The sequence below is a fragment of the Schistocerca serialis genome, chromosome 2, assembly GCF_023864345.2.
Source record: "Schistocerca serialis cubense isolate TAMUIC-IGC-003099 chromosome 2, iqSchSeri2.2, whole genome shotgun sequence".
Classification (NCBI taxonomy): domain Eukaryota; kingdom Metazoa; phylum Arthropoda; class Insecta; order Orthoptera; family Acrididae; genus Schistocerca; species Schistocerca serialis.
Window position 1 is genome coordinate 428,375,525 of NC_064639.1, and position 24,918 is coordinate 428,400,442.

Sequence of the window (24,918 nt, forward strand, 5' to 3'; positions counted from 1 at the left end):
AACCGTCATCGAACCCATCGTTCTACCATTCCTAGACCGGCAAGGGAACTTGCTGTTCCAACAGGACAATGCACGTCCGCATGTATCCCGTGCCACCCAACGTGCTCTAGAAGGTGTAAGTCAACTACCCTGGCCAGCAAGATCCCCGGATCTGTCCCCCATTGAGCATGTTTGGGACTGGATGAAGCGTCGTCTCACGCGGTCTGCACGTCCAGCACGAACGCTGGTCCAACTGAGGCGCCAGGTGGAAATGGCATGGCAAGCCGTTCCACAGGACTACATCCAGCATCTCTACGATCGTCTCCATGGGAGAATAGCAGCCTGCATTGCTGCGAAAGGTGGATATACACTGTACTAGTGCCGACATTGTGCATGCTCTGTTGCCTGTGTCTATGTGCCTGTGGTTCTGTCAGTGTGATCATGTGATGTATCTGACCCCAGGAATGTGTCAATAAAGTTTCCCCTTCCTGGGACAATGAATTCACGGTGTTCTTATTTCAATTTCCAGGAGTGTAGCATTAAAAGTCTGACAGACACCCAAACGACGTTTAAAAGCAAATAAAACAATTTCTAAACGACAACTCCTTCTACTCATTAGATGAATTTTCAGATATGAAGTAGTAAATGTAAAAAAATAATTAAAATTTTGTATAAAGAACCCTTATGTTAAAGTGACACGGTCCATATCATTACGAAATGTCGTATTCATGATCTATGGAAGAAGTATTTATGTATTTATGTACGTAATGACTTCTCCCATAACTACATCACGTTTTTTAACCAAATGACTTACGACATAGAGAAGATTCATATACAGTTCTTCATTCATCCAGAGATAATAATGTTAATCATGTGGATATTTCAACAGTTCACTGAGTAATGCTGAAAATAATCTTTTCTTTGCATTATCCAGTTTTTGCATAACCTATCACATTTCCTCTCCTTTTCTTCATCAAGATAAAGCGATAGTATCGTCATCGTCAAAACTTTCGACATATTCAACGAAAAAATTTCAACTTGTACAGACATACGTGCGCGAAAGGATTGATCGCGTGCGCTTGCAGTTGCTTAACTGCTCGATAAGACACTGGACCTGACTAGAGGGCGCAAGACAGCTTTCGTAATTTTTTGCCAATAGACGATGGCGCATTGAGATTGCAGTAACAATGTGTACTAATTTTCGTTTTCACATCTTTGCCCACTTCTTTCTCTTTTTGGCGAACGGTTCTGCCAAAAGAACGCACAACGTAGCAATATGCGTAAACGCTACATAATTTTACAGAAAAATGTTTTAAGTTTTTATCTGCTTGTATTTCACGGACAGCATACATCACTATAATTGTATTACGAAACCTGCGTAAACTGACGTTTGCGAGTAGATATACAAATTATTTTTAATTTATGTAGATGTTGTTATTTGAAATATTTGGATGCAAATTTTGACTGCGTTGTAAATAATTTTAGCAAGTTCTACCATGAAGTGGCCTTGGAATAACTGTAAACAAGTGTGTTGAAAATCATATATTATATTTGTGATACGCTTATTATATAAACTCTGTGACGTCAGACGAGGAGGATAGGTCTTTTAAATGACGTTGACTCTGAAAAATATTACGTGGTTTCGCTTACAAAGAACCGATAATTTTGAACTGAGTATTAATGCAGAAAGGGCAGCAAATATGTTGTATTTCTTATGTGGATGAATCACAGAATTAATATGTAAATGTTTCGCTCCACAGAAAAACAAAATGGTGGCTTCTAATAAAGTCTGTCATATTCACAGGTAAGGCCGATTATAAATTTTGAATTAAAATGTGTTTCATGAAAATATTAGTTGGCGTTCGGTAATTTCCAAGAATGTTTGCCTATCGAAGCTGCGGGCCCCAAACGATAGATAACGAAATTGTGATTGTAAATTGACGACGAGACTGTGGTGGCGGAGTTGTTATAAACTATTTGTGCGTTGCTACAAAGCTATACGATTTTAATGAGTTGGAATATCTGGTGTCTTAGACGTTTATGCGGCCGATTACCTGACATGGAAGAATGCAATTTCAGGCTTATGTAATGTGGAGAATTGTTTGAATTCTCCGGGGACAAGGTGAATTTACTCGGTTTGATAAAGCGCTTTATATTGCCCGGTAGCAAAGTGATTACAGACGTCTTTTAATCCTACAAGACATTAAAAGCAGAAGGATTTTACCACGATTTCGTGAACCATTGTGTAGAGTTCGTGTCTTGCGATGATTCCAGTGTGCACACGCAGAACATCGAGCGGCTATGGAAATCAGTGAAATCTTCCATTAATTGAATAGGGCGTCCAAGAGAAAGAGACCCAACTCTACTTGTTTCAATATTTGTGTTTCCATAACTTGCGGTTGCAAGGAGAAATTGACGTATGTGACACTATCCATATTTTTACATGACATAGGCAGTCTACCCGGGCTACGGCAAAAACGGAATGCTTCCTGTGGCATACACATCAAATGGGCTTGTTTTTGACGACAACGTCGATGACGAGTGAGGTAAGTTATTTCTTTTGTAATTACAAGTAATTTAGTCAACGTTCTTCTTTTGTTGTGGCTCTAGTGATCACTCTAAACCAGTGATCGTCAAAGCTTTTTGCTCGATAGCCAGTATTAACATTAAGGGACGACATCTCGGACCGCATATGTACCAATCTTATTATTAATTGGTAAGCTATACAAATCGGTAAGTTGCAAGCGTTCAGTAGACTAGTTGTGGTAAGGGCACGATGAGTCTGCAGCTGTCCCCCCTGTAGTGATCGTTAAAAATCGGTACCATTCAGACCACTTCGTGTCATCTGTTCTCTATTTCAGATTGTTGCACCCTCAGCGACCCCAAAGTCGTAGCACCGCTTAGCCAAAGTCTTGTGTTGTCTGTGTGAACGGATGGTTAATTTGTTAATAAAAGTAACTGTACTTATGTTTCAAAGCATTATTCAATATGAGACACAATGACATATGATTTGAATGTCAGTTTTCTTCTATTCATTGCACTGTATTATAAGATCTTTCATGTAATGTTCCTCGCTGCAAGTAAGTACCACATTTGAAGATGACCGTCTCTGTAACACACATTCACAAATCCATGTTGCTTCCGTCTCAAAATTCATACCGTAGCAGCTGATCGCTACGAGGCGCTCGCACACGTGAGTTATCGGTACTGGAAGACAAAACAATAAGCGTTTCCCGCTGTAACACAGCAGTGCCCGCGCTACTTGACCCCTGTACCCCTGAGTTAAGTGGTCAGCTTTACTTTTGTCATGAAAGAATTCATCAATGTCGTTTAAAATTAAGCACATCTTAAAATCGTAACTGGCAGTGTAAGTAACGTTTGTTACTAAGCAGGAAAACTACAGCTCTTAACGTTAGTTGACGTTTTGGTTCAAAAAATGGCTCTGAACACTATGGGACTTAAGATCTACGGTCATCAGTCCCCTAGAACTTAGAACTACTTAAACCTAACTAACCTAAGGACATCACACAACACCCAGTCATCACGAGGCAGAGAAAATCCCTGACCCCGCCGGGAATCGAACCCGGGAACCCGGGCGCGGGATGACGTTTTGGATTCGGCTGTTAGTTGTCAGATGCATATTGTTATGAAATACGGCTGAGAATCGCGGGCCACACGAATACTTGATTCGGGCAGTGGGTCGCAGTTTGAGGACAACTATATTCTAAACACTGCTCACAACTCCCGTCACCGCAGTCACGTGGTCGATTTAGAATCGCACGTTCGATGTCTGTCGTTTGGGTCCCGTGGCTTCGATAGGCGAACATGCTTCGACATTACCTGACAATCAGTGAAAGCACTATATTAAATAAAGCAAATCGCTTTAAATAACTTACCTCCAACTAACACTATGCCGAAGACAATACTTTTTATTCCCAATAAGTAAAAAAACACGTTTTCAGGGCCAGAAACGTAATAACCAAAACAGCTATAACTGAAAAATGTTATCAGTAAAAACTGACTTCAATCAGAAAGCTCATAGGCTTACAGCGGTATATGGATTTTCGTCAATATTGTCGAGGAATACCGGTACGCAATAACTATAACACTTCTGTCCCCTAACAGTCGGTGAACTGTAGTTACATATTGTAAGATCGAACTGTGCGTTGCTAGAGAAGAGGTTATAATATTAGGACTACGAAAGTGAATTATAGTAACTTACGTCACTGTTTAACAAACATTTAACCGCTATCTTATTGAAGTTATAACGGAGAAATAAACATTTGAAAACACTTCTGCTATCTGTCAGACATTTTATATCGGTATCGCAGTTTCAGGTACCATAGCACAACAATCCGAGAAGAAAATGACGTTTCCTGAGTACGGGTAGATCTTTAATGTGCTATAGAACTGAAATTGAATATTTGCGCAATAAGCAAGCATAAATACGAAATCCACCAAATACGGCACTACACCTTTCGCGAACTGTGAAATCGGGATTGTGCTGTACGATGTCTTTTTGTTACGCAGGCTGAACACAGGACACGTAATATACAGAGAGCTTAGCAGATGTGATCTATTCAGCCCACGGCAACGTGACTATTTCGTCGGCGCACACACGGATTAGTATGCATACCTATACAAATAGTAGATCTATGGCTTCATGTATAAGTTTGGCTCTGCGTTGTTTTCGTCGTAGATGTGGTTAGGCTAGGATGTACAACGATATGTGAAACTGATACGAATGAAACAATGACATTTCTACTCTTGTTTCCGACAAACATATGGCTCTTTTATTCCGAATATGTTGTGGTTTCCATACCGCGATTTCCGAGGGTGTGGCACTGCTTGGACATAGCAACGGAACTTAATCCTAGAACATTAAAGGAAGAGGGGACATTGTGACATTTCCATTAAACCACCTTAAATTTTACTACTCTGTATTTTATTCAAAGGGAGTCGTAATTTATAGTTTGTGCATTAGTTAATTACATTTATAAGGTCTCAAGTGGTATGTCACATACAAAATAAGTACAAAATTTGTGTTTTACACCCTATAGTGACATCTATAGCTCTCAAAATGTTGGTGGGAACCACGAATTTGTACCAACTCCTACCGTAAATTCTTGGAGGGTTTAATGATCCAGGGTTAAACTGCTGGCTGTGAAGCAGTGACTTTTATATTATTTGTTATTACAAATACTTCCCTGTTGTTCTACGACTCGTTCGCGATTTCCAGGAGTGTGGTTAAGCTGTTTTCGGATGCATTTTCCGAATATGTCGCGGTTTGATAAGGTGGTATTACGCTGGGACATAAAGAGCACAGCTTAAATTGGCGGAAATAATCTGGCTGTGGTGACAGACTGATAGTGTAGCCAGAGGTATAGGTTCGGTAGGAATACAACAGTTTTGTTGTGAGTTGGCGAAGCCAACGAATGTGAAAGCAAAAAGTCTGGGTGTGACAGATTGATCTGCAGCTTAGTCAAAGGTCTATATTAGGTTGGAATGCAACAGTTTCGTTGTGAGTTGGTGAAGCGAAACTTGGGAACGGGAAACACAGCTAAGACCGTGAAATCATAGTAAATTGGATGTTCGGTGGAATTCAGCGATGATTGAGAAAATGCTTCCTTGAGCCCGTTGAATTTCTGACCAGGAAAGTGTTGTTCAGAATTATAAAATAAAATATCCTCCCTGGGACGACGATCGTTAATGACTGCTTCAGTTCATACAACACTACAGGTACTGCAGATTTTCAGTATCTTAGAGTGAGGCATAGTCTGAATGTAGATACGACAGATTATTCTGTTCTCGCGCAGAACATGGACAGAACGTTGCGGGATGTCAGAGGCGCCATCCCACGATATGGGAGAAAGACCAACCATTTCGCATGTTACCTATCTGAGTATATACTTCCGTCGAGCACATCGCCAGGAAGAAATATTATTCACTTCTTTGTTGAAGCGGGTAAACATTACCCGCTCGAGAGAACTGGGATTCAATCATTCTTTCAAAGCACACAGCACGACTAGCGACTACAATTATTTGGCTTTCGGGAAAACCGGGGCCTTCACTTTCTTAAACATTACAGGTATGTTACAGCATTGATTTGCTTGATACTGTACATTACATTCGAATATCTATTCGTGTTTCATTCTTAACATTTTTTCGTCGTTCGTGCTTTCGCGCATGGTGTGATTGGCTGATGTGCGCTTATTCTGCCATCTAATTGGCTGAGGAGACCTGGTGTCCTGTGCCCAGATAGTGTAATAAAAGCACACTGCAATCTCGAATTCAGTTTCAGAAGCAGTCATGCCGAATTCGATCGATTTCGTGTTTATACTTGCTTACTGCGCAAATACGCAATTGCAGTGCTACGGCGCATTAAAGACATATTTATTTATTTATTTAGCCATCCGTGGACATTTTAAAATGTATGGATATTGTCAGTTGTGTACATTCATATATTTATACAGTTTGTTGTTATGTAGTTAAACATTGTGACATATCAGTTATTTACACATCATTTTTGTTCATTATCAAAATATTGTGAAACAAAAGCTATTTACAATCATTTTGTACTACGGAATTCACTTATAGTGTAAAAGCAGTGTTCCTGCAAAAACAATTTAAGATTTTTCCTAAAGCGGTACATGTTATCTGCTTCTTTTATTTTCTGTGGCAGTTTGTTATACAGTTTTACACCTTCATACAAGAAGCTATTTTGAGTCTTATGTTTATTCTTCCTGTCTAGGTGAAGACAGAGACTTGTTCTTGTACTATAGTTACGAAAACTGCTATTTGTGCTATAATTTTCTATATTTTTCTTGATGTACACTATGGTTTGGAATAAAAATTCACAAGGAACAGTTAAAATTTCTAACATTTTGAAAAGTTCTCTCCAGTGGGCCCTCTCACTGCTTTTTAATTCTTACTGCTCTCTTTTGGATTTTAAATACTGTTTGTAAGTTCTGAGCACTGTTTCCCCAGAAAATAATACCACAGCTGATTACTGAATGAACATAACTAAAGTATACAGTTCTCAAACATTCACTACTGCACGCGGATACAAGGACTCTAAGTGCATAACATGTTGTGGATATCTTTTTCTAGAGATTAATAGCATGTTCATTCCACTTCATTTGGCTGTCAATGTGCAACCCTAAGAATTTTGTTGTAGGTACATCATCTATGGATATGTTACCTAATTTTAAATTTAAGGAACTATCCAAGAAACGCTATTTTTCTCAGATTGTTGTGCTATAGTGCTTGAAAGTTCGGTACCGACATATAAACCACTCTACGGTTTTATAGTTGCATTTCACCGTTTCATGTTATTTGTTCTACTAGTTGTAAGGCTATCTGACTAATATACTTCTTGAATACATCTGCGTGATTCTTTGTCAAGAAAGTAGAACCGTTATGGAAGGACTTAACAATGTAAATTATCAAAGCCTGTTTAATCCTGAACTGTTGTATGGCACATTCAGAGGCTGGAAGCAAAGTACATCGACTATATAAAGGCCCTCCTGCTAGCGTTATTTAATTTCCACCGGTGACGAGACTCAAATTACCTGTCTGGTTAGCAACAAAATACTTCAGCTGTAGAGTATAAGTAAATATATCCTCATTGCTCTTCCATGGTATGTGCCCTGAAGTTTTAAAACTGGTGGTTTTGGGAAGACGACGTGCTGCGCTCCGAGGTGACAAAAAGTTCACAGAGTATCAAACGCAATGACACAATGCTGGTAAATAACACGTAAAAGGATTATACGCACAAACAAAATTGATGCTCGGTGCGGTGTCTGATGGATGCGGCTATGAATGGGAGATGGCCTTATGGTCGGTCCCTGCAGCCGCAGCGCCGAGTGTCAACTTGGTTTGTGGATACAGGGCTCGCCAGGAGGCATCGTCGGTTTCATTTTTTAGGTACGAAGGTGTTGTGGGCCGAAAAGTTTTTTTTGCTAAGTTGTATTCTTGAAGCTATTTTAATGATTTTGATATTTTTTTCGATGTCATTCTACTTAGTTTGATACGATTTGTTACTTTAATTTTGGATGCGCAATGCATTGAATAATGGAGCAACGTCAACAATAGGTAGAGGACAACGCTTTTAAGAGATGGTCGTACTTTATTTTGAACTGTGTTCATTTCGCTGCAGTACGGGAAGCCATGGTGAAGAATAGCTCGGTGACTTCCTAAGACACTTGAACAGCCTCCAAGCCAAAATAAAATTTACCAAGGAAGTAGAAAAGGACAAAAAACTGCCATTTCTAGATGTGCTGATCACAAGGGATGGCGAAAACCTGGGACACAGCGTGTATCGAAAACCGACACACTCGGACCGATAACTGCACAAACTATCGAACCACCACCCGAGCCAGAAAAGAGGCATGATTAATAAGCTCGTAACGCGAGCAGGACGAATATGTGAGCCGCAGCATCTAGGACGCGAAATGCAGCACCTGCAAAGTGTTCTGAGGAGCAATAGATACTCCTCAAATTATATTAGAAGTGTAACAGAGCCAAACACTCGGCGAAGTAAGGAATCAGAAAAAGAAATGTCGGGTACGGCCTTTCTGCCATACATTCCCAGAGTGACGGACAGAATCGGCCGTATATTGCGCAAACATGGCGTAAAGACGATTTTCAAACCGACAAGAAAGATTAAAGAGTGTCTTAGATCGGCAAAGGAAAAAAGGGACCCACTTACAATGTCGGGAATATACCGTATACCATGCAAATTTTATGTCGGAATGACTGGACGATCGATCAACACCAGGATCAAAGAACATCAGCGACATTGCAGGTTGGGGCAGGTGGAGAAATCGGCCGTGGCAGAGCACGCACTGAGTGAGACAGACCACGTAATAAAATTCGCTGACGCAGAAGTCCTGGCTGTAGAGAAGCACTATCACACGCGCTTGTTCAGAGAAGCTGTAGAAATACAAAAACACGCGAACAGTTTCAACAAGAAAGAGGAAAGCCTTAGGTAAACGGATCCGGGCTTCCCGTACTGCAGCAAGCGATCGTCGCGGGTAGCAAGAGGAGAACCGAACCGGAAATGACCGCAGAGAAGCTCTCGGACGTTGGCGCGCCGAGCGCATATAGTCTGCGGCCGCGAGCTCGGCTCCAGTTCACCACCGGCAATGGAGGGTGAAGCGCCGGCCGAAGTGGCCGTGCGGTTAAAGGCGCTGCAGTCTGGAACCGCAAGACCGCTACGGTCGCAGGTTCGAATCCTGCCTCGGGCATGGATGTTTGGGATGTCCTTAGGTTAGTTAGGTTTAACTAGTTCTAAGTTCTAGGGGACTAAAGACCTCAGCAGTTGAGTCCCATAGTGCTCAGAACCATTTGAGGGTGAAGCTTTGACAATGCCAGCCACTCGTGCTGGCGAAACGTCAGTAAAATCATTAGATGATCGTCGGCCGTAGACCCCGGGACAGAAGCCAATAGGCACTTTGTCAACAAGTGGCCACGAAAGCCTTAACAATTTTGTGTTCATTTAATCAGAAGAAAGCAGGAACTGGATGCTGTATTACTGCGCATGGTTATAATCGTGCAAGAACACTTACCCAAAATTTGAAAATCATAGTCTACGGTACAACTGTTAATAGTTGAGAGCCGTCGTAGATTTTCATTGATGAAGAAAGTGACAAATTCAGTATGTCACACCATAAACAAAGAACGCAATACTAATTAGTTTACAAAGACAATATTTAATATTGACTGAATTTTACGAATCCATTAAACGTCAATAGAACGATTTCTGGAGACAGCAATGAGATGTAATTGAGTCTTTTCCATATCCAGGGTAAACTTAGGTGACATCTGGCCTAAAGCAGCACAGTACTGTAGCACAGTTGTCACTGACAGAACTAAATATAAAGGTAAGTTATTGAGACATCACTCCCAGCGCTGAAACATTGCTAACACTGCACGAATTCGGGCAGTAAGTGCCTTGTTGAGTGTGATGAATAAGTTTTTCTGCCCAAAATCGAACCAGGAGCTTCTTAACTGCTAGGCAGATGATATAGCCGCTAAACAGCAAATCAACCACTGAACCTAATAGGGGGTTTGTAGGAAGTTCGTAGTTTTGATAGTCTGTGTTTAAAAATCATTGGTATTTTGCATTTCTCCATAACAAGCAACAGAAATTGCAGCAGATGCACACATGAGGTGGTTCACAGAAACTGCTATATCAACCGCTGCATCTAATGTGGAACTTGTAAAAAGTTTGCCGCTTCAGTATAAAAATCACTTACCTCTGCAGACATTCACAACACAGGTATTTTACTTTTGTTCACAACAAACAACAGAAACTGCAGCAGATGCGCACATGAGGTGGCTCACAGAAAAGGCATCTTCAATAGGGAACAAAAGTGTGTCCGCAGCTGGGAGCCCACCAGGAATCGTCTGCATGTGAAGCAGGCTTGATAACCACTAGTCTGCATCTGTGCAGCCATAGCATACTCTTTTTGCCGTTTCTACAAAGCAGCATGATGTCACCCATGTTATAAATTGTGGTAGCCTCCATTTTATCGTCCTCTACCTGTCATTGATAAACATTTAGAAAAGAGTTTGCCACTACCTTGTTAAAAGATTTTGGTCTGGCAAGAGATGTGGCATTAGGATTTCTGGTCTTGAAACCAAGCCAACAACTCATTCGTTGTTTGATTGCAATTATGTTGTAAACATACAAAATGATTCAAATGGCTCTGAGCACTATGGGACTTAACTTCTGAGGTCATCATCCCCTAGAACTTAGAACTACTTAAACGTAACTAACCTAAGGACATCGCACACACCCATGCCCGAGGCAGGATTCGAACCTGCGACTGCAGCGGTTGCGCGGTTCCAGACTGAAACGCCTAGAGCTGCTCGACTACCCCAGACGGCAGAGTTAATAAAACTTATTCATTATTGAAAAATGTTGTTTAAGTGAACTGAATTGATGAAAAATATTGCACACAATAAATTAAAAGTCTCACTCTCACAAATAAGTTACAAATTGTTTAAACTTTCTAAAAGAATTGAAAATGAAACAGATATATATCTTACAGTTTGTCAGCTACAGCACACTAGCTTTATTATGATGTATAATAAAGAACAGACTTTATTTGCTCCTCATAAATTATTAATAGAGCATAAGATCTTAATTAAAAATTACAAAAGGTGCTATAATTAAGAAGTAAGAAACTATCCCTTTCTGTGAGTTTTTTATTACACACATCAAAAGAAGTTTTGCATCACCTCGGTTCCCAGAGCTCTAGAACCTGTACAGAAAATTGGAATATAAATCAACATGAACATCATTTCCACCCTTTTTATTGCTCCTGAAAATAACACTTTGCATATTGTACCACCATACAGTGAGACCTTCAGAGGTGGTGGTCCAGACTGCTGTACACACCGGTACCCCTAATGTCCAGTAGCATGCCGTCTTGCATTGATGCATGCCTGTATTCATTGTGGCATGCTATCCGCAAGTTCATCAAGGCACTGTTGGTCCAGATTGCCCTACTCCTCAATGACGATTTGGTGTAGATTCCTCAAAGTGGTTGGTGGGTCACATCGTCCATAATCAGTCCTTTTCAATCTATCCCAGGCATGTTCGATAGGGTTCATATCTGGAGAACATGCTGGCCACTCTAGTCGAGCGATGTCATTATCCTGAAGGGAGTCATTGACAAGATGTGCACAATGGCAGCACGAATTGTCATCCATGAAGATGAATGCCTCGCCAAAGTGCTGCCAATATGGTTGCACTATCGGTCGGAGGATGGCATTCACGTATCGTACAGCCGTTACAGCGTCTTCCATGACCACCAGCGGCATATGTCGGCCCCACACAATGCCACCTCAAAACAGCAGGCCAACTCCACCTTGCTGCACTCACTGGACAGTGTGTCTAAGGTGTTCAGCCTGAATGAGTTGCCTCCAAACATGTCTCTGACGATTGTCTGGTTGAAGGAATATGTGACACTCATCGGTGAAGAGAACATGATGCCAATCCTGAGCAGTCCATTCAGCATGTTGTTGGGCCCATCTATATCGTGCTGCATGGTGTCGTGTTTGCAATGATGGACTTCATCTTGGCCATCGGGGGTGAAATTTTGCATTATTTAGCCTCTTGAACACAGTTTGAGTTATAATATGACATCCTGTGGCTGCAGGAAAAGCATTATTCAACATGATGGCGTTGCTGTTACAGTTCCTCCGAGCCATAATTTGTAGGTAGCGGTCATCCACTGTAGTAGTAGCCCTTGGGTGCCCAGAGTGAGGCATCTCATTGACAGTTCCTGTGTCTCTGTATCTCCTCACTGTCTGAACAACATCACTTAGCTTCACTCCGAGATGCCTGACACTTCCCTTGTTGAGAGCCCTTCCTGGCACAAAGTAACAATGCAGATGTGATCGAACTGTGCTGCATGGGCATATAGGATTGGTTGAACTGCAGACAACACGAGCCATGTACTTCCTTCCTGGTGGAATGACTGGAACTGATTCACATATTTGGATAGGTTTAGTGACATCTCTGAACAGTCAAAGGGGCTGTGTCTGTGATACAATATCCACAGTCAACATCTATCTTCAGGAGTTCTGGGAACTAGGGTGATGCAAAACTTTTTTTGATGTACGTATAATTTTACTTTGCATTTCTTTGCTTTGAACAAAGCAAACACAGTGATTGTGCCATTAAAGTCAAATCTAGCAGCTGTGCTTTATTCTGTTGACAAGATAGCTAAATTCTACAGTCTGCTTTCACTGTTATCTCAACTTTAAGAAGTATTTTTATCAACTTTAATTTGCTGAAATTGTGTTCACAAGATGCTGCAGTCACTGGCATTTTTATAAATATCCTCACAGATATTTTGACGTATATCCAAACATCTGTTAACATATACTTGGAAAATCCTTCAAAATATCCAAATAGAATGCCATGTCAGTGCTCTTCAGAAGCTCTTTGACCTGACACTAGAAAGCAGCTTTTTTTTTCACTAGCTCTGGTGCAACAATATCTCTCCTCATACGCAGAAGATAGGAACACAAGGGGTGGAATAACTCATATACCTCTCCTGGTCTTTTACTAGTGTACCTCTCCTGGTTTGTTCATGGCCTACTCTTTGCCTGTGCCCTTGGCAATTGCCTATCTCGCCACCCCCTCAGTATAGCCCTACAGAAACATTGTCTGCAGAGAGTACAGGTAATTTACAAATGAAAGTTCCTCATTCTTTTTTTCTTTTTTTGCGTAGGCACAAGTTTAGTCATCTATTAATGTCAAACTTTTTTTTTATAGCTACGACTTTCAGATAATGCCTGTTGCTAGAATAAGCAGCCTCTTCAAGATGCTAGAATGTTCAGCCAGGTGGGAAACTTGTTGATTTGTGTTGACAGTATGTGATAAATTGTGCCGCATTCATTCAACAACATTCCAAGTTGTGCTGCCGGTATGACCCAGAAAAAATAGTTTCCAGAGATACAAACATCTTCAGCTGTGAATTTTGTGACCAATGTGCTTCCTGTAGAAAAAGGAACTCCATGAAACTTTATGTGTTATCATTTTTATGTATGAGTTAGTTACTTTAATGTTCTTCCTACTTGTTGCTTGTGATCTATAGAGAAATTGCAGTACCTCAATAAATATTTATTATGTGTGAAAATTAGTACCTGAATTTTCAATTCTTTTCATCATTATCTGTACATTGTTCAGTTTTCTGTAGATATAGAAACATTGACTTGTTTGTGCAGTGTACCATTGCAGTCAGTATTCTTCTAATCTGCCCCACTTCAGAAATCAGGAATGATGTATTACATTGATGGCAACAATACCCAGTTTTACTACAGAACACTGTGTTCTGGTTCTTTTCTCTCTAAAACTGCCTCCTCAGATTCACTCTGTACATAAAATAAAAATTATGAAAATTGTAGCACCAAGAAGAAAACATGTTATCATAATGAACTTTCTATGATAGGTACAAGGCAGTATCTAAATGATTATGATTACAAAACTGATCCTGTACTTCGAAAATTCAATATGCAGTGAAGTCCACAAGAGCTGTAATCAGGACCACTAAATGTCTTGGTGCGGAATCAGAGTACATGGATATGTTGCTGAGGAATTTACCTCCATGTGATTTGGCCACAAGTCTACAAATTGTCAATGGTGTTGTCCACTGCCATGCCGAGGTGGATACACTGGTTCCCATCAGAGTACAGCTGCCCTTACAGCACGGGCGGGACAGAAGGGGTGGTGGTGTAAATTCCCTGATTACCAATCTTTGTGCCAGTGTCAAGGGTTAAATTCCAAACCTTTCTGCAGTGTCTCATTAATGAGGGCTCGCGATACTGTTGATGGTAATTCATCTGTTGAACAGGGAAGCTTAGCAGCCCCCTCGATGATCTTTGTGAGGAGTAGGCTATCTGCCAGCATAGGGTCCCCCCCCCCCCTACCCCATTCTCTCGTCATCTCCAAAAAACACACACACACACAGACATACAGTCACCTACAAGATACAATTACATACACAGCTCTTATAATAGGCAAAGAGAAACTGTCTACAACTGTGAAGGATAGGAGAAACCTTCCCTATTAGGTGGCTGAACCAGCCATTCATGGTCTCCCAGCCATTCATGACATCCAGCCATACTATCAATAGTGTTTGCTGTAGGGCTATGACAAACAGGACCTCAAATGTGTACTTTGGAAAATGTCGGGCCAATGTGCTGGCCACGGATGCAGCAGAAACTGCTGTTCCTCATAGAAGGCTTTTCTTCTCCATCTGTGGATGGACGTTATCCTGCTGATATGAGGCGTAGATTTGTCTGAAGGATGAATGTACTTCAAACACCAATACCTACCTGAGACAACAATTCTTTTTCAGTTCCTAACACTGTGTATGAGTTGAGATCATAAGCTGTTGGGGTTATTCCAATTTACCACTTACTGAAAGACAGTAGTCCGCACCTCGTGGTCTAGTGGCTAGCATTGCTACCTCTGGATCTTGGGGTCAAGGGTTCGATTCCCAGCTGGGTTGGGGATTTTCTCTGCACAGGGACTGGGTTTTTGTGCTGTCCTCATCATTTCATCACCGTCCTCATCATTCATGATAGTGGCTAGATTGGACCATGAAAAAAATTGGCCTGAGAAAAAATTGGGACTTTGTATGGGCGCTGATGATCACACAGTTGAGCACCCCACAAACCGAACATCCCCACCACTGAAAGACATTTTAATGTGAGACTCATTTAAAAAAAAGAACATAAAACACATTTAGTCACCCACCACACCAATAATGGTATTTGTGTGCTCATTGCAGTCTTATGCAATTGTCTTCACTGGATATTGGAAGACGACACAATGATGAATGTGTAAACAAACTAACTTACAGCACAGATTTTCACTCTCAGTGCAGCCCTCCAGTCTTGAGCCAACACAGTAGACAAAACTGTATAGTTTCTTATGGCCATGCAGTCAGGAGATGACCATCATGTGCTGTCATCACAGTGGATGGTTAAGTATGTAGGAGATGAGTATCATGCTGTTGTCGCAGTGCATGGTTGAGTACCCACTCATCACTATCTTGCTAACATAACACGTACTAATAGAAATATCATAACAAAGCAAGTACTAATAGAAATATCATAACAAAGCAAGTACTAATAGAAATATCATAACAAACTTGTGACCTAAGTGTATTCCACCTTAATGCAGTCTTAATCCCTTATTGCTGGCACACTGATTAGTGTCTCCTTTGCCATTCTCAAAGATTAGTGTATTTTAAGCATAATTAGTGAATAAAAAAGGCAAGTATACAATTTAGTAAATAAATAGATTTATTGTGCAAAATTATCCTATGGTCTAAGATTTGTTCCATTTCTTCCAGTTGTCAGTGTCTGCAAATACTGTTAAGGCGACTAGATAATCTGACTTGCAAAAATCATTTGCACCACTTTCAGTCAGCAACTTCATCAATCCCTCAGTCAGTTGGCTGCATCAATATCCTGTCCATTCAGTGCACTTCTCTTACATTTGCTGATCAGCATTTTTAGTTCACTCCTTACAGAATTAACCGTGTAATGCAATGTTTTGGGGAAGTGAGGTATTACACATCATGATATCCATCATCCTTCATCTGATGTGTGGAATTACCCAACTCGTAACTGTAAAGGTCAAAGAAAAGAATAATCATTACCATCTTTAGCAGATATCATTGTGCTTAAATGAGGGTAAGTAAATTGTGATGCTACAAACCTGTTTTTACCTCTTCCAACTTTCTCGATTTCTTCGGTCTTCATAGTCTGTGTCAAAGCAGAAATTCCTGCTAAGAAAGTATAGAGCCCAAACACACTCAGTGAAACCCTTTCTCCATATACTGCCTGCAAAAAGTTAAAGAAAACAAATTTATTACAGAATGAAGTAATGTTAAAAAGGATCAGTGTCCCAATTGTTAGGTACTTTATTCTTAATACTTGCTGTACAGTGAACATCTTTTATGTTATTTGCATCATCATAGGAACAACTTGAGCATTATCTTCAGTCCACCAACATAGTGCCTTATCATAAATTGGAAAACCTACTACAGAAACTTGCGACTAAGCATAAAACATCACTTCTTACAGAATACTTCACATTTAATTGGTTTTATGTGACTAATCAGTTTGAAAACAATAAAATACATGAATTTTCCTCTTTCCATGCAGGAATCTCTGATGTAAATATTACTTTTTCATTCTAACTGGATCAGCTGCAAGTGAAGAAGTACTTTCCTGAAAGAGAATTTCATGTGATATGACATTCCTTATAGAAAACAGGCAGTAAAATTTTATAAATTATGACTGGGAGATGCCCGTCCATGTCACATTCAATTATGCTACAGGGCGGAACATGACATGGCAGCCTGACAGCAGGGCATGGTCCTACCTCATGCTTTGATCTTTGATCTAGATTTTTTTGTTTTACAGCTAAATAGTTAATTCTGAAGTGGCTTTATTCCGTAGCAATGAAACTGTAGGGTAGTACCACAGTCCTTGCTTGTCAGCTGAAGTTAGTGCAAATTACAGCATTGCACAACCAGTCTGCTCAGCTATAGATGCTACAGAAACTGTACGCAGACTGAGAAATAAGATTGGATTTAAGGAAGTACTACAAACTGTAAAATACTTGTTTCCAAATTCAGCTCATATTTTTCAAAACTTTGACAGTGTAGTAAGAAAAGACAGGAAGGGAAAGTAGAGTTTAATATCCCATCAACAGTGACATCATTAGGAGGTGGAACAGAGGGGATACTGCTGGCTTCTCAGTAGTTGTCTTTCAGTTTGTCCTCAAGATTTATTCCGTCACCCTGTTGCTGTTTTTGATATAGAGTTGTTTGCAATCTTGAGGGCTCTGAAGCAGATGGGATGTATCCACACTGAGAAACTCCTTGTCTGCTCTGATTCTGTAACAGCACTTAAATCAATTTAGCGAATGTACTGAGTAGAATCCAGAATATCCAAGACTCCCTACTGCTTCTGCAAAGGTTGGGGAAGGAGGTGTCATTCTACTGGCTACCTTGGTACAAGAGTATTTGTGGATATGATTTAGCACATTTAGCAGCCAAAGAAGTGTTTATTCTAAATCAGGCCATGCAATGTGCTGTCCTCTTACATACTTTACCCTCACTGTTGAGGTACAGGATCTTAAAGGTGGAAGAAGTGGGAAATAACAGAATATCAGATGCTGGGCATGACCTTTCACTTGTGACATCATCCAAATGGTGGACACAGTCATATCACCTCTATCCAATATGGCAACTATAACTTCAAAGATTCAGTGCAGTTAACAGAATGAAATCAAATACACAATCTAATCATAATAATATGAAGAAGAACATGGCACTAATGGGATACCTGTGAGTATTAAGGAGTTTTGGATGGGAAGAAACAAAACAAATGAATTTATAGCCCAATACATGCATGTATTGAAAACTCTAATTGGTCTATATAGCCAGAATGAATTGTATGACACCATTACACCAAAACTTGCTGTGAAAACTGGTGTTGAAGATGTCTCATGACTTATAGGCCTATAGCTAGAATAAACTCTGAAAAACCAAAACTTGGTGCCAGAATTGGTATCAAAAATTTCAACTGACTTGCATAGCTAGAACAAACTTAACAATATCCACCAACCATAAGTAAACACTATTAACCAAGTAAACCACAAAATCATACATAGTTTCACTAATATCAGTTTGCATACACAACTGAATCGCGAACCACTAAGCTACATTAACACGACATACTTATTAAACTGAACAAAACATTAAAATGTTCTTATCAATCAAAATTCTCTCTCTGTCTCTCTCTCTCTCTCTTTGTCTCCCCCCCCCCTCCCCGGACCCCCCGCCCCCCACCCCCCACACACAAAACTGAACAAGAAGTGAAAGAGAGCCAGTTAAAAGAGACTAATTTAAATAATAAAATTGTCATACAGCACCTGCTCTGTAAATTGCATTTTAAGAGAACTACAGTATAGTAACTGGGAAAGGGTTATGTTGTCTGATCTGACAAGACGACAGAACTGGTGAGAAAATAGCGTCTATTGCACAATCATCTACATCAGTACTCTGCAATTCACAATAACATGCCTTGCAGAGGGTTCACAGAACCACATTCAGACTATTCCTTGACTGTTCCACACTTGAATAGCATAAGAGAGAAATGAACACCCAGAATCTTTAGGTCGAGCAACAAACAGTTTTTATACTTGGAGGAGAAATTTAGTGACAGAAATTTTGTGAAAAGATTTTGCAGTGATGAAAAATGCTTGTTTTAATGATTGCCACCCCAGCTTGCATATCATATTTACAACACTCTCTCCTTTAATTAAACATAATACAGAACAAGCTGCCCTTTTTCAAAGTTGTTCGATGACCATCAGTCCTGCCTGGTGAGGGTCCCATGATGTGCAGCAATACTCTAGCAGAGGATGTACAAGTGTATGTAGTCAGTCTCTTTAGCAAATTTCTTGCATCTTCAAGTGTTTTGTCAATGAAAGGAAGTCTTGACTGATTACTTTGAAATTTTGACCCAACATTGCATTCTAACATCCGCCTGCTTAGCTGGGTGTTAATGTGCTCGCCTCCCATATAAGCAGGCCTGGGATCAATTCCAAGCCGGGTTGGAGATTTTCTCCACTTGTGGACTGGGTGTTGTGTTGTCCTCATCATTATTTCAACCTCATCACCAGCGTGCAAGTCACCCAATGTGGTGTTGAATGAAATAAGACTTGCACTTGGTGGCCGAACTTCCCCGTATTGGAGCCTCCTGGCCAACGATGCCATATGCTCATTTCCATTTCATTGCATTCTAATACAGGTGTGTTTTTAGGTACCTATTTCTTATATACGTAAACTTTTTGACATATTTTGTAGCAACATTTCCCACTTAAAACATTATGTATTATATATATTTAAAAATAGGTATATAAAACGCCAGTATTCCATTGCAACAATCAAAATTTCAAAGCATTTGGTCAAAAAATTTTTGGGATTTGCAATTGTAAACATTTACAGTTTGTATATAAATACAAATGTAGATGTTTGTTTCTTCAAAATCTCAAATATCTGTCAGTTCTTCAAGGACTTCTTTGAAGTTTTGCTCAAAACCATTAATCTCCAAAAATTCTTGACTGAATTCTAATACAGATGTATTTCTATGGACCTAATTCTTTAATGTATGTATATTTTTAATACAAAAATAAATTATTTATTTTATAAATGGAAAACAATGTTATCAAAAAATTCAAAATGTACCTACAAAATTTTATATGTTCCTGTAGTAAAAGTTTAGACACATGTATATACTTTTTAGTATATAGATACAGGTATATAAAATATACATTAGCTACACGATTTTAGCAAACAGGAAAATTGTATTTATGGCTTATTGGTTTATGATTACAAGAATACTACAGAATCTGAATTTGCTATAGTAATAAACATGGCGCAAGGTCGGTGAGGAGGGGGGGGGGGGGGAGATGGACAAAGGGGTGGGAAGAAAAGGACATAGAAAACGAGTAGGAGGAGACAGGAGAAGATTGAGAGAGCAGGAGGGGGGAACAGAGAGAGGGGGAGGAGGTGATGATGGACGGAGAGAGGGGGGAGGAGGAGATGGATAAAGAAAGGGGAGGGAGAAATGGACAGAGAAAGGCAAGAGAAGGAGACAAGGACATAGTTTTAGTTCTCATATATATTACAAATGCATGTTTACTGTTTTCTTTCTTTACCATTTAAGCAGACTGAGATGCAGCAAAGTGTGCCTAGGTACAACTAGTACAAAATGGAATGTTCTATAAAATTTAAGCTGTACTTTTACTTTCCTCCCCATCCACCACCCCAGAAACTGGGAAATACTGAAAATACCCCACCACATTTTTGAAAAGAACGTTTTAAAAGCAGTTGCTGTGAGTGGACAACCAAACTGTCACATCCAAAACTAAGCTAGACTTTACACTACACTACATATCCATCTATCATCATATCATCACTGCCAGTTTTCTTTGATTCATATTAGTTAGCTCTGCCAACTCAAAGCCAAACTGTATTATTCCAACCTTACCTAGACCTTGGTCCATGCCACAGGTAAGTCTGTCACCACATCCTGTTTTGTACCATGCCAATTAGCACATCTACTAAAAGAGCCACTATTTCTTTTGGTTTGTGACAATAGTTTGTGCTTAATCTGCAAGAGGTGCTACTACAGTCCCCAGTTAACACTGCCAACATTCCTTCAGTCCAGATGACTACTCAGGTTTAGCCAAAAAGCCACCATTCAAGTAAAAAAAAGAGAGACAAAATTTAACACAAATTAATTCATATACTCCTTCAAAATAAACTGAACTATAACGGAATCAAGCAGTAAGTTTAGTCAACTTGATGTGTATGCCCCACATGACACTAGGCCTACATAAATACAGCCAGCAAGCCATACAGGTGCAAAAACTTAGTGGTGCTGGTCACATCATCACACACAGCAACATTCCATGAATTGGCTATTGATTTCTTTCTCATATCCAAGACAATTACTACCAATTCCAAACCACAAAACAAAGCACACACCACTATCTACCTTCAGTTGCAATCATTCACTTATAACAACACAAGAAACAAGTTTTGAAACTTCAAACTTCAACACTAGAGAGCACCACCACATACTAGCAAATGCCCTCTTCAAATATGCCATGCACAGTCCAATGATACATGGCTTCCTGATTCTATGGCAGGGCCCTAAAGTTTTAGCACTTCTGGCACAGAGTCAGACAAAAGGATAGAGGGTAGTTTACCAACTGATAGTCCTTTGTTTTAGCAGACAACAATAGCAATATGGCATGACTTTTTAAGATCAGTAGACCTCAGATTTCTATGTAATTACATAGTCCTTTCCTTCACTCCTACACATAAGAGAAGTGTAAATATTCCCAAGTTACAGTGCCAACATTGATTTATTTCACTTTATTGTTACATAATTTTACATATTTAAGTATAATTAAATGTATTTTACATATTTTAATTACACATTGTTGCTTGTTTTACCATTTTTCATACTTCCCTCCAGTCTCTGTAGGCCACTCTCTTAGACAAGTACTAGCCATGTGCCCTGGCTTCACACATGCAGCATTAAATATCTACAGCTAGGCAACTTGACTGGTGTGGTGTATTTTGTTTGGGGGCTATGAATAAAATTCATAGAACAACAATAAGTAAGTGAATATCATTATTTTCGTATAACTTAGGTGGTGTTCAGAAAAGATCTCGATCCCTCGTACTCTTACGGATTTATGGACAGGCCTGCATGTTTAATGATGTCAGTTCCTTTCAGCACTACTTCAGACATTATTTGAGTCCATGCCACACCGTGTTGCAGCACTTCTGCTTGCTTGAGGGGGCCCTACACGATATTAGGCAAGTGTACCAGTTTCTTTGACTCTTCAAAGTATACTATAAAATACTGGATAATTTGTGATGTTGACAACATAGCATTTTAACAGCATCAATGCTAAGTGTGATTCTGATAAAATTATGATTGTTTCTTCTTGCGCCTCTATGAATATACAAGTCCCTCTAAAATTACCATGAGTTCTGCAGTGAATATAGATGCAACTTCAGAGAGCTTGAATTTGTCTCCTTGATTAGTCCTGCCAGCTACCAACGCACTTTCATTTTTGTTTAGACACATTTGTGCAGATCTGTCTTGAGGACGAACTTAACTGCTAGGCTCTCAGCTAAAATTTTCTCATTCAGTGAACCTTGATTGAATGGAAGGCAAACTTGTGTGTCTTGCTTCACTAAGGTGTTAGCATATGCATAGGGCATGCTGAAGCTGCTTGTATTTAGGGAAGTTGTGACATATTCATGGAAAGATGAAATATTGGAGTAAAATTGTGCTAAGGGTTGTAGTTTCCTCTTATTTCGATACCACCCTGCATAGCACTTTGTAGTGAGATCTCTAATCTTTGTTAACAAATTGTCATTTATGAAGTAAAAACATTTCAAGAGGAATTTAACAGTGATGTATTTCCTGCATAGTTCTAATGACATTTCATTTACTTCCACCTTCAAAGTGTTAGTTGGGGTCAATTCGAATGCTCCAATGCAGACTCTGATAGCTTTATACTGGCACTTATTGAGTTCCTCTAGTTTATTTTTGTGTTGCTGAACCATAACAGATGCATCCATAATCCATGAAAGGTCATATTAGCAATTGATATACGTTGATGCACATTCTTGGGTATGCTTCCTTTCACAGTGTGAAGGATATCTATGGCACCTTCACATTGTGAATGGCATGATTAATGTGATGTGACCATGTTAGATTATGAATTATGTAAAGCCCTAAGTACTTGACCACTCTTTTGACTGGGAATATAAAGGGTTCTAATCTTAGGTTTATTATTTTGTTAAGCTATGTCTCGTAAATATGCACACAGCTGATTTATAAGGCAATGTTGTTGTTGTTGTTATGGTCTTCAGTCCAGAGACTGGTTTGGTGCAGCTCTCCATTCCACCCTATCCTGTGCAAGGTTCTTCATCTCTGAGTAACTACTGCAACCTACATCCTTCTGAATCAGCTTAGTGTATTCATCCCTTGGTCTCCCTCTACGATTTTTACCCTCAACACTTTCCTCCAATACTAAATTGGTGATCCCTTGATGCCTCAGAATGTCTCCTACCAACCGATCCCTTCTTCTAGTCAAGTTGTGCCACAAATTCCTCCTCTCCCCAATTCTATTCAGTATCATCTCATTAGTTACATGATCTACCCATCTGATCTTCTGCATTCTTCTGTAGCACCACATTTTGAAAGCTTCTGTTCTCTTCTTGTCTAAACTATTTATCGTCCATGTTTTACTTCCATAATGGCTACATGCCACACAAATACTTTCAGAAAGGACTTCCTCACACTTAAATCTATACTCGAAGTTAACAAATTTCTCTTCTTCAGAAAGATTTTCCTTGCCATTGCCAGTCTACATTTTATATCCTCTCCATTTTGACCATCATCAGTTATTTTGCTTCCCAAACAGCAAAATTCATCTACTACTTTAAGTTTCTCATTTCCTAAACTAATTTCCTCAGCATCACCTGATTTAATGCAACTACATTCCATTACCCACATTTTGTTTTTGTTATGAGGTGATATATCAAGCAATTCTCATTCAGCCATTCATTGAACACTATTGTAATGTTAGCCATCTGCTGCTGGCACTCAGTAAAACTGTCGCCATGAATTCAAATACATAAATCATCTGCATACTGCTGTATTTGTAGACTTGGGTGAAACAATGAATGTAGATCTGACGTAAATAGATTGAACAGGAATGGCGACAACACTGATTCTTGTGATAAACATTTGTTTGTTCTTGTTGGGCTGCTGTTTCATTGTTTCTTGTAATAACCTAGTTTCAATTGGACAGCAGTTGGTGTAGCTTGTGAACGAATGGGAGAGTTCATGGGTCTTCAACTTATTTATCAATACGGGCATAAAAACACTATCACAATATGGTTCAAATGGCTCTGAGCACTATGGGACTCAACTGCTGAGGTCATCAGTCCCCTAGAACTTAGAACTACTTAAACCTAACTAACCTAAGGACATCACACACATCCATGCCCGAGGCAGGATTCGAACCTGCGACCGTAGCGGTCTTGCGGTTCCAGACTGCAGCGCCTTTAACCGCACGGCCACTTCGGCCAGCTCACTATCACAATATCCATAGGCTTATACACTGCTAGCAGATATTAATTGTCACTCTAATTAATGTGCATGTCAGTGACTAATGATACCTGCATTCAGTTGTGCTGCTATCCTCTCTAAGACTAGTTTGACCAAGGGGCAGTGCTCTTCGATTCTCAATCCACAATTCTATTTTGTATTTAATCATCCATTACATTTTTATAAACAAATGATAAAAGTGTGATGGGCCTGTATGATAAAGCACACTAATGTGCGTTTTTCATTTTATATATTGGTAAGATCCAAGCAGTCTTTAATTCTGTGTTACAGATTTGGATGGTCTATACTTTATTTAAGGTGTACAATAGATGAATTTGTCCCTTCTCTGGCATGTGTTGGAGCATCGAATAAGGAATCTTTTCTGATCCTAGGGCTGTACTCTGCTTTGGGAGAAAGTTGCTGATTTAAATTTCATGAAACATCTCGCCGCAAAAAAAAAAGAGGAAAGAAAAAAATGATTACCTCACTATCACAGCCTTGACACTCTCTGCCTATTTTATTATAATACAAAATGAGCTTCCCTTCTGTGAACATTTTCAATCTCCTTCATCAGTGCTATACGGTAAGGATCTTATACCACACAGCAATACTTTAGAAGAGGGCAGACAAGCATAGTGTAGGCAGTCTCTGTAGTAGATTATTTACCTTGTAAGTGTTGTGCCAATA

General features: G+C 39.7%; 1 protein-coding gene across 3 annotated transcripts in view; it reads right to left on the minus strand.

Moving 5' to 3' along the window:
- Nucleotides 1-15,787: 15,787 nt before the first annotated feature.
- The window catches only part of LOC126457288 (organic cation transporter protein-like), a 312,321-nt gene continuing 303,190 nt past the window's right edge, over nucleotides 15,788-24,918 (minus strand). For all 3 annotated transcript variants that reach the window (XM_050093458.1, XM_050093459.1, XM_050093460.1), the window contains 2 exons: nucleotides 16,229-16,353; nucleotides 15,788-16,137 (listed from right to left, as the gene is read on the minus strand). In XM_050093458.1, coding sequence (XP_049949415.1) covers nucleotides 16,080-16,137; nucleotides 16,229-16,353 — 183 coding nt within the window. In that variant the 3' untranslated portion in view covers nucleotides 15,788-16,079. The remainder of the gene's footprint in view (nucleotides 16,138-16,228; nucleotides 16,354-24,918) is intronic.